The sequence below is a fragment of the Engraulis encrasicolus genome, chromosome 14, assembly GCF_034702125.1.
Source record: "Engraulis encrasicolus isolate BLACKSEA-1 chromosome 14, IST_EnEncr_1.0, whole genome shotgun sequence".
Lineage (NCBI taxonomy): Eukaryota > Metazoa > Chordata > Actinopteri > Clupeiformes > Engraulidae > Engraulis > Engraulis encrasicolus.
The window spans coordinates 5832290-5843581 of record NC_085870.1 but is presented as its reverse complement, the minus strand read 5'-3'; the positions used below and the strand labels follow the sequence as shown (position 1 = coordinate 5843581).

Below are 11292 nucleotides of genomic sequence, written 5' to 3'. Positions count from 1 at the left end.
CTACGTACGTACATGTGCAAAGAAAATCTATCCGTGTCTAATTGGTGAATAATATATTCCCTCATGGTAGACCTGCTGATTACTGTATGCGGAGGGGTGGGATGGATGGTATGACCCAACACATAAAAATAATTAGATTTCCCACTCAACCAGTAAGACAACATTGATCTTGTGGGTATTATTGAGGCTTTAACACAATTAGAGTGGCGGTTGATTAAATGCCTCTTTCAGTGCAGGAGAACGGCTCTTTTACCATCCAGTCCCAGGCCATGCCTTTTATATGGACTAATATAATAATATACAAAACAAAACAAAAACTAACCAACAACGTTATGCTGATCATGTCATCCTTTACCAGAGACCAGGTGCTTGTGAAATCCCCCCCAGCATTTGCCAACATCCCCAACACACAAGCCCCTTTACGCTACCCCCCCCCCCTCCCCGAAACGCTAGCCCCCTGTTTCCCCCCAAAAACCACTCCACGCTCCATCCCATCCCACCCCATGACGCATCGTCAAGGTACCCCATGCATGTCCCCGAAACGTGACACCCACCCGCGCCAGAAACAACTGGTACCAGCACTAATTGAAATTTTGCATGCAAAGTGACAATAGGCGGGCCCTGGGCGGCGTGGCTTAGGGCTGAATGGGGGCTCATTCTTTGTCAAAGCTCTGGTGGAGGCTGGCGTGCAGACGAGCCCTCTCTGTCTCTCTCTCTCTGTCTCTCTCTCTCTCTCTCTCTCTCTCTCTCTCTCTCTCTCTCTCTCTGCATCTGCTCTCCCGGCCCACTGAGAACGCACAGGACTGGGAATGACGCTCACTTTACCTTTATTTAATCCTGTTTCAGTCTGCCTCCCTCACACACCCACAAACACGCACACGCATACACACACACACATCCCACCTTCTTGCAAGCATGCTCTGTCTTTTGTTCCTCGTCCAAGCTCTGTTGTGTGTGTGTGTGTGTGTGTGTGTGTGTGTGTGTGTGTGTGTGTGTGTGTGTGTGTGTGTGTGTGTGTGTGTGTGTGTGTGTGTGCTCACACTTAAACAACCTACACTCGCACACTTGCGGTGCAGTTTAAAATGGACTGTTTGAATTAACATTTGAAAGACGGAGCTTATTTACACTTGGCAAAGATTTTTAAACGGAAATCTTGATTCAAAAAAATAAACAGCCGCGTTAACAAACAAATCACTTCACTGATCTGCCACGCTTGTGGGAAAATTCGGCTTTTGGTGTTGTGTGTGTTATACCTGATGTGTGTGCAAGGCAAAAAAAATAAGGACTTAAAACATTATAAGTACAGCTAGTCAGACAGGCCCGCCAAGTCCTATGACTGCTTTCTGCTTTGATGTTGTATTACACACTGAGAATTCTACATGAATGGCACCTTGCCCACCAGGAGTTACGTGTGTATTTTTTGCTGCACATAGATTTTTAACTGAAAAATACATGAAACGCACAAGTCATAAATGCATCTCTATAATCCCTTTCATCCAGCACCTCACAATTTTCTGAAGAAAAAAAACATCTTAAGCTGTATTTTATGTTCCATTGGAAATAAAACCTGATAATATTTGAAATGTAAACCACAGGACGAAAAATTACCATATAATATGCCTACATTGAGTTTTTGTCACTCAGGGTATTAACCAATAAAGTACACCAGCAAGGCCGAGGAATAACGACTACGGCACTGGAGAGAGTAATTCCACAGAAGGAATGTTGTTTCCACGTCAGTTACTTTGACCGTCACACAGTATACACAAAGCTGTTACCCAGACAAAAAAAGGAATTAAATTTGTTTAAAAATACTGATGGTTTGCTGAATACCACTGACTGGTAATAAATGTGTTTTTACATTAAATAAAATGGAGGGCGGGGGGGCACTCTGAGAATGTTTTAGTTAACTAGTCACTTTTTCAGCTAGTTAAAAAAAAAAAAATGCACATGAGTCCTTGAGACCTCTGTGGCCGAAATAATGAAGGCATTTGGACCGACAACTGCCATCCGTCTGTCCTCCATTTCCTATCCAAAATGTGGCGCGCTAACGTCTAAAATGTCCTGATCCTGAACTTGGGAGTGCCTCTAATTTCGAGACAGACAAAAAAAAATGGTTCAGAAATTAAATTATGGAGAATTTCACAAATCATATTACCACCCAGTGGTCTACACACAACATACCCCATTTTGCTTTGAATCTGTTCAAAAAATATTTGAGGTTAAGTGCTGGGTTAAGGCCGCCACACAGACGTTCTTATTGCAAACTCATTGAAATGGTTTAGATCTGTGAGCAGCACTGGAGGAAAACAGGCCCAGTGTAGGCAGGCCGGGCCGGGCCGGGTCGATCCCCAAACTGAGGAGGGCGATGAGTGAGGACATCGAGGTCGACACCACAGCTACTACACCTGATATGCAGACCTAGTGCTTTCATTCACTCACTCGTTCATTCATTAATTATGCAGAGCTGAATTACACGGCGCTAATTGAAAACACACCTCGGTTTTGAAAGTGCCAAGAATCAAAAGCAAGTGGATGAAAAACGAGACTGGCTGGCTTGTGGAGGGAGCCCATATAACTGAGCTACATCAAAGCCACATTGCATGCAGCCAGATCGTATTAAATAAAAAAACATTACAAGATGAAGCGTATTTCAGACTTGTCACCTGCAGAGCAGGCTTTGAGTCCTAAGCCAAGTTCAAAACACAACATGGAATGTAAGTTTAGGCGCCAAAAGAGACCAGGCGAAAATGTGTTAAAAGTTAATTATTTAAGAGACACATTAACATTAGGCCTTAATCGACTACTGGGATCTTATTTCTGAGTGAATCATTTATCTGTAAGCTATTTGAACCATAAAATAGAAAGGCATATATTAAAACTCAGGCGACATGGCATACAACCCTATCTTTTTTTTCCTTGCTAATAGTTGCATGGCAAAATGTGTAGGCTATAATTTTTTGGACTTTGTTACTCCACAACCAATAAACACGCAAATACTACACAACAGATGGCTTTGGTCAAAATAAATAATATTGTTGAAAATTTTGTTGAAAAATCTTTGTCGATAGTTACGTAATATGTACCTCGGCGGCGATAATGGCCATGGTTCTAAATATTGAGATTGGGAATAAAGTGAAAATAATGTGTGTCTTTTTTTGTTGTTCCATCACACAATCCCTTTAAGCGTTATGTTTTTGGGTTAAGGTCTGCATGACCTCTTTTTCAACTCTTGATTCTTCATACGTGGCCTAATGCTGCCCGCTCATTGGTCAACTAACTTGGGTGACATCAAGAGGAAGATGTGAGCGAAAGGAAAAAACTGACCATTCACAACACGCAAATCCATGGTCGTCACTGACTAAAAATACAGCTTCGCCAACCAAAGATGTAAAAGGATTAAGGCCTATCGCAACCCAGTTTCCCAAAAATATAAGGTCCCTCTTCTCATCACTGAGTTACTAACTATACGATATCCAAACACATTATCTGGAATAATTGATGCTTATCTTTGTTATTCAGTTACTTTTTAATTAGAGAGGACAGAAGGGGGATAAAAAAACACCCTGGAAACGTTCTGGAACTTTGTCCCTAAGGAGCCAACCACAGACTCCCATGAAAGGCATATTAAGACAGGGCCCCCCTTCCTCCTCTCAGTCTGCCACTCCACTCCACACTTTACTGCCTTAATATCTTCTTTCTCTATTGACAGTGGCTGTTCCTGAATCAGTTATGACATTCATACAGATAAGAGAAAAGAGACCTGTAGGGCGCCACGTCATGCCCTGGAATAAGTCGAATGAGGAAGAGAGAGAGAGAGATAGACTGACAGAAAGAAAGAGAAAGAACGAGAGAGGAAGAGATCAAGAGCAAAATGTCGGCCATGGTAGACTCCCGTCTGGTCCTTCCCCACCCCGTATGGAGAGATCTCAGCATAAGATACAGACGAGAGACAGGGTCACAACGGAGAGCGTGAACAGATCTCTTACTTCTGTATAACCAACCTTGGGCTATTTGCCAACACATTTCAAAAGATACTTTTGCTCGGGGTTTTTTGTTGTTGTTGTTTGTTTGTTTTTACGGTGCTTAGGTTACTATTACTACCAGGAGTGTGAATCAGAAATGTCTAAAACAATATCCCTCCTCATGAATTTGGTTGACAATTAGTGGCTTTCCTTATCATTTGGTTTTGCCACAGTGAATGGTCCTGCATGTGCACACTTATTTTAGACACATTTCTTTGTACTTTATAGGTTACGTTGTTGTTTGTGTGGCATACTTGTCTAATGGCATACAAGCAAAATCTGATAACACCACAAACCATTCCACCTATGAATTTGGTAGTGCTATATAACAGAATAACTGTTCCAAGGGCCATAAAGTATAGGCTACCTTTTAAATACAATGCCGAATACCAACACAGAAACGCATTTCCAGCCAGCTTGTAAAAACTTGGTGTTTCTTGCCTTGTGTAGCCTACAGTACTGATAATGGAAACATTGTGAACAATATATATATTTTTTATTTTAATTCTGTCCATGTATTTCTATACCTGAGGCTTTCCCTGACTGTAGGCCTTAACAATGTAATGAGGTGATAATAGTCTGGGTGGACACCTCACTTGACTTTATGCTGTACACTGTTTCATATAGTAGTTATTAATTCATATTTTGTCGACAAAAAAAACACTAAAGCATTCATAGGTGGTGCCTCAAGTACAGTGAGTTAGAATAACTTTGCCCAGAGTTTCAGCAGCGTGTCGGGTGCTACATTAATTTCATTTCATTTTCTCTCCGCTTTACAATAACACTTTTCATAGATTATACATGCTTTGCCTTTCAACAACTTAAGTCAGGTAACAGATAAAGGGAAAAGATAGGCTACATTTAGTGCGATTACAGTTCACCACAGCACGTTTGCTATGTGCGCTACCTGCTCAGCGGAGACGGCCTCAGCGGGAGCCGCGGGAGGCTGGTGCACTCCATGGACGTTCAACGCATGGTGATGGCCACGGGGCTTCATTTATTCGGCGGAAATGGCAAATCATTAAGATCAGGTCTTTGTGACAGCCTAATTGTTTATGTTTAACAAATAACTGAAACCTTTCAAGCCGCTTGAAATATGAGCGTGTGTCGCATACTGAGGACCTGTTCCATTGTCCTACAGGACGGGCTAAATTCAAAGCAACCTCGCCGTTGGAGAAAAGAATATACTCGTGTTCATGCATAGGCTATCACGTACATTGTACACATTTTGGAGGCAGCGGCTTAATATACTGTTGGAGAATATAATTTAATGAGCCAATCGTCCATGCTTCCATATGAATAAAATGATGCGTTCTAACGTGAGCTACGCGTAAAGTGTTACACCGTTGCAAAGTGGTCCGCCTCTCAATTAGAACATCATATCACTGAATCTGGAAATGAATGGATGGTAGACTGGTTTAGAAAACAAATGGTGACCGCAAAATATTTTTAATAAATTACTTTTAAAGATGCTTGTGAACCTGCGCTGTAGCTTACTCTGTTTTAACGAACTGCATGTAGCCTTGTTGCCGGCAGAATAACACATAACAAAATCTTTGAACACTAACTCTATGCTTGTTCCAACGACAAAATGCCCATTTCGATTTTCCTCTGCTTTACTGAACACTGATTGTGCGTCTCCAGAATCTTGGAAGGCATTCAATACATAATGTGCCGTAACCATAAACTCTCGGCAAGATGCTGTGAAAACCAAATCGTGGTAACCATATCTTACCTTCAACAGCCAATGCCGTGGGTAGTATCCATAAAATCCATAGGATATCCATTATTGGTTTCTCTGGGCGAAATGATAAAAAAGTCCAGGCATTCAAATAAAAGAAGTCCGGAAAGCCATTGAGAGCACAAGCTGGTTTACCTGATTCCTACCATCTGATATGCTTTCGCATATACATCTGGGACCTGCCCCCAACCGACGCTCTTCCAAATGAACCATTTTTTTCAAAACTCTTGCATGTGATTGGATTAAGAATCTGTCCGTCATTTTGACTGACACGCCATTTCAGCCACTCCCGTTGACTCAATCCGTGACGTAGTTCACAGCGACACCACGCAGGAGGCAAGACTTTTCATCACAACAAACATGGCGGCGGCTGGAAGTAAACGGAGTAAACTTTCTATAAACGAACATTGCCCTACGTGCAGGGGATATCTAAGGACAAATGGTAATATCTGCAACCGCCCATGGATATTTGAAGAACTTCCCTACGAGAAAGGGTAAACCAGCGCCCAGCTGAACTTGATCGAAACTTGTGAAACTTCTCCGAAAAATCCTGTCGCATGCCTGAAATGCCTGCTGTAATTTAACCCAGCGTTCTCAAGGTACGTACGGTAAGTCAACATCTTGAATCTTGATGCAATGGTTGCTCTGAAGTCGTGCGCAAGCACAATATGACAATTGTTCATCCATACATATGTCAATATTGTTATTGGATATGATTGGCGTCAGGGCATCTTCCTCTTAGCCTCTATGCTAATCTAAATGGTTTACTGTTTACATTGCTATCTAGGCACACATGCAATATGATTGTTTCACTTTTATTTGATTTATTGATTCTTTTATTTCTTTGATTTCTTTATAACCTCGCTGGGATTGTAACCTACGCACATGTCCAACGACAGAGATGTGTAAAAGTGTCTGCTTGCACTGTATTACAAACTATCACCATCATTAACAACAAGTCCCCTTCTCACAGATGCAGAAATGCAAAGCAGGGCCAAACATGCTGCATTCAATGGGTACGAAGACGGTGTGAGGAACAACATAACAGCTCTCTTCCTGGTGGCAGCCATGGAGCACCTAGGGGCTTCATTAAGTGTCAGGTACCTCTGGAACAAAGATTTACATTACAACAAATGTATGCCCCCAGTTAAAGCTGGTGCCATGACAGTCTGTACATATTGGCTTTGCAAGATTACATCTAAGCTAACCATACTGCACATTTTGCATTATCTATCTTTTTAAATGTGTCAACAGATATCCCTGACGGCTTCATACCTGACCACATAACCATGGGCTCTGAAGAGGGGAAAAAAGGAACAGGCTACATCCGGTAGTGGCCCGGGTGGTCAACAAATGCCATTTTCCACATGCAGTCCAGGAGGGAGACGTATAACTATACTGTAGATTTGATATTTTTACAAGGCCTTTAGCCACAGTGTGCCCACAGCGCACTGCTCGTAATTCTGCAGGTAAATTTCACTCTTTCGCATCGCTTAGCCCACAGCACCTTAACAACTTGAAGTCATTTTTAGAACATAGTTGTCCCGGTCTCACTGAAACAAACAGCAGATTGGACCAGCATGTCTATTGGACTGCAGAAAATCATGGTGAACAGACAGACAAATGCACACTGGAGCACATTATGTTGCTAGTCACACAGAGGATATTTTCAGAGAGGCTGAGTTGTTTTCACCCCCCCATCTAGTCATGACATTCTGATAAATCGCAAAAGCAGTAACCTGTGGCGCAGGATCAAAGCTAAATTGAAAGAGCGCCAAGACTAATATAAAATTGGTGGAGTAAATGCATGTACTGTAATAATGTATGTAAATAATTTGTGTATGTAAGTAGTGTATATAAAATAACCCAGTGCAACTTTTTTTCCATAAGATTCTGTTGCCTTTCTGTGAATGCATATAAAAAAGGTTAAGGTATGTTGTCACTTGAAGTAAATTAAACTGTGCTCAACACTAAACAGTCTACAATACTTCTTCCTTCTTTACATTTTTTTAATCATTGCTGCTCAAAGAAAAAAACATGGCAACAGTTTTCAAATGTGTAATTTTATTTACAGTTCTTCTATGCAAAAACAGTCATTCATACACATTTGTACAACAGCATGTACGAGGTTGCGGCAAAGCACTGCCAGCTACTACGCTGTGGTGTTTCACTGTCAAAATACTCATCCTTTTAATCAACATAACCTGGGATTCCCTGCACATGCAACACTTTGAAAACAGGAAGGTTGTTGGTTATGTACTATTATATGTTCGATCAAAGATATAGGGACTAATGCTCTTCTCATGTTTCTTCAATAAGCTGTGATCCAACCTAGTGCAAACTGTCCTGTTGGGTGGGCTCACTGTTGAATGGCACTCTCTCCATATGTAGCAGCTCTCTGTGTCCCATCTTCTGTGACTGCAGATGCCATTTAAGCCATGACAGGCATGTCTGAAAGACATGGTGCATGATGTTAACAGGTATACTAGACAACCACACTTTTCCTCCTAATGACAATCGGTGCAGGCCTACTTATTTACAAGAGTGACTCACCTTCTTTGCTGTGACGTTCTCCCAACTGAGCAGGAAGGCCTTTCATTCCTGGTGGTCAGAGAAGAGCTCAGTTTATACAATACAGCAGATATTGAACATGGGCAAATTTGTAACGTGTTGAGTCTGTGTAACATAAGCAGCTCACACAAACTGGTCAACCCATTCTACTGGGTAGCTTGTTTAGCATAGTGAAACCCTTTGAATGTCAGTTTCGCACACCACGAAATACAATGAAAGACGGCAGCAAACGATATCAACCATTTCACACGTTTGCCAAGTCATTTTTCAAGACCAGAATGTCAACTCACAGTCACAAACAAACGCAAAGCAAATGTCTGTACACTACAGTATGCATCGGGCACAGTTGGGGGAGGGGAGAACCAACACCATTGTTTTTACAAGGACAATGTAATATTTACACGGACAATGTGTACAGCAGAGTTAACGGAGTTTTTTGAACATCACAGGGGGAAAACATGACGAAACTAACAGAGACATAATACAAAGTTATGACCAAGACTGTGACGATACATGTCCAAGTTAAGATTAGTCTACAAGTAAACTACGATAAACCTAGAAGGCCAGAATGTGAACTCACAACCAAACGCAATGCACATGCCTGTGCTTCATAAATGGAAAAAGTGCATCAGGTTCATCAACAGTAGATCTTAAACTTACCATTTGTAGGTGACGTGAACCTCATCGACAACGATGCCCAGTAGATTCTTCTGGTAGAGGTCTGAGGATAGCATGGTCAGTCATTTGTCCTTCAGCCACGACTCGGGGCTACCGAAGACCGGCTGGCCTGGCAACGTCCCTGAAGGATGTCTTCCTCCCAGTTCCATACCCGTTAGATTTCCAGCCTCTCTGACTTGGTCCTCCATTAACGCAGCCAGGGGGAACACCACAGTAAAGATTGGATCCTGCACTTTCCCCATTGCTTTAGCACGTGAAATATAATCGGGTGGGATAGAACGTCTCCTAGAGCTCAGTTGGGAGTGTCCATCTCACAGCGGCTTTAGCGACCAGTGGAGCCAGCTCAAACTTTTGCCAAATCCGGTCGGAAGAAACGCAAACACATCCTCGCCGCCAACAAACGCCTTAAGCGCCGTCATTTGTTCGTATTTCAATGCCTGAACATTTGGAATACAAGACAATACCGTGGAAATAGCCGAATCCATTTCAGCGCACTGAGTACTAGTACTACAGCGCGCTGCCATGTTTGTTGTGAAGTGAAGACTACACTGCTGTCGCTAATGCTTTACATCACATCCGCCCATAACTCCGCCCATCCATTCAAAATCCCACCCGCGATTCATGATTGGCTGTACACATTTTCCAACTCCAGCGGTCTCACTGCTATTCAGATGGGGTAGTGAGGCATGGGAACGCCCCCGCGTGACGTAGCCGAACGCAGCCAGATGATGTGAATCAGGTTACAAGCTGGTTGGGGACAGGCAGACTTTCACCTTCAATTGAATGAATACGATGCCATAGACGAGGACTAAAATCCAAGCAAGTTTGGGCGAGACCAAACACGGCAGACAAAGGGGAGCGCTGTGTCTTGTCGTTGTGGACACGAACTGTAAATGAACTAACACCGAATTTTCAAAAAATGATAAAACGTGAAAGGACTAATCCCGTGTTTACTGACTCAAACCGAACATCCGCTTGCAGAAATTAATAATTGTGAATTACGCGCGTGAAGCTGTGACCTCCCGAGTGTGCATTTTCTATGTGCTCGCTGTCAATCAGAAAGATAAAGAACCACTACTTCGCTTGCTTAAAAGATACTTCAATTTTTCTGGACTACTTGGGGCATGACTGAATGGGTTTCGTAAAGACTGTTTAAAGGTAGGCTATATTTCAGTCATCCTGCTGGCATGTGTTGAAGCAATGCAACCCCTACCCGCGTGTTTTGAAACGATGGAGACGTTTTCCCTCGTCTACTGAATGGAAATTAATGAGGATAATTTGTCGTTTTGCACAATCAGACCCCATGGCGTGATTTTTAATTCAATGGTAACCTACCATGCATTACGTAGGACTATTTATTGCAAGCATGTTGGTTTATAGCCTATTATTAGTTTATAACATCAGTCTTTGGTAGGCCCTATAATATAGCTTTTTCTGTTTGTTGACATTTCTCTCTATTGTAGCCTAGTTCTAGTTGTTCAACTACTTGTATGAAACTAAGGAAATTAAGACATTTTGAAAATGTTGGATTTGACACCACTCTATGTCATGTTTACAGTTTTGTGGGGATTTTAAAAACTGACCTTGGAATCCTAAAGTCACATAATCCATTTTAACATTTATAGTAGCATTTATTGACAATTTGCCTTTTCAAATTCAAAACTCGTGTGGATTTAATATATTGAGTGTGATCCCAGAGATATTCTGTGCCAGAAGGTGGGTTTTGGACTATTGCTGAAATCTGCCCCTTACATGCAAATACAGTCTGGCAAATTTGCTTATTTTCCCTGACTCCAGTTATTGGATTCAGAGCCCAGAGAGAGTGAACTCTGAGGTGTGCCTTGCCCAAATAAATACAGAAATTAAGTTAAAAGCTTAGCTTCAAAAACACATAATTGATATGTAAAAGAATGCTTAATTAATTGATGTATAGGCCAACTTAAAACTGTAAAAGCAAATGGCCCAAATTGACACTGACGTTAAAACAAATAATGGCTAGGTGTGGTTAAATGTGATATGGCTAAAGATTATTTCATCTGTGACAAATTGCTGCTGCTTAAGGAATTTCCAAATTATAGGTATAAGTGACCTATTTTGGATGATAACTTTTGACAGGAAACTTTGGATCCCTGATTATATTTATTCTGCTGTAGATTTGTCTGAAGTCACTGTTATCCTTTTTTTGCTACATGCAATGATAGTATCTTTTGGCTCCTGGTTTTAAGGTTGTGAGGAAGAGGGGGTGGTTAGATTTTGGCCCTCTCAAAGCATTGTACG

At 41.8% G+C, this 11292-nt stretch overlaps 1 protein-coding gene and 2 long non-coding RNA genes across 4 annotated transcripts in view; 1 reads left to right on the top strand and 2 right to left on the bottom strand.

Moving 5' to 3' along the window:
• The window catches only part of ephb2b (eph receptor B2b), a 343815-nt gene extending 337923 nt beyond the window's left edge, over window positions 1-5892 (bottom strand). For both annotated transcript variants that reach the window (XM_063214832.1, XM_063214833.1), the window contains exon 1: window positions 5761-5892. In XM_063214832.1, coding sequence (XP_063070902.1) covers window positions 5761-5812 — 52 coding nt within the window. In that variant the 5' untranslated portion in view covers window positions 5813-5892. The remainder of the gene's footprint in view (window positions 1-5760) is intronic.
• Window positions 5893-6191: 299 nt separating this feature from the next.
• On the top strand, window positions 6192-7665 carry LOC134462003 (uncharacterized). Its single transcript, XR_010037473.1, has 3 exons — window positions 6192-6374; window positions 6740-6866; window positions 7021-7665. It is a non-coding gene; the product is annotated as an uncharacterized LOC134462003 (long non-coding RNA).
• Window positions 7666-7824: 159 nt separating this feature from the next.
• LOC134462004 (uncharacterized) lies at window positions 7825-9747 on the bottom strand. The gene is made up of 3 exons (XR_010037474.1): window positions 8998-9747; window positions 8320-8367; window positions 7825-8217 (listed from the first exon to the last, which is right to left on the bottom strand). It is a non-coding gene; the product is annotated as an uncharacterized LOC134462004 (long non-coding RNA).
• Window positions 9748-11292: the final 1545 nt, after the last annotated feature.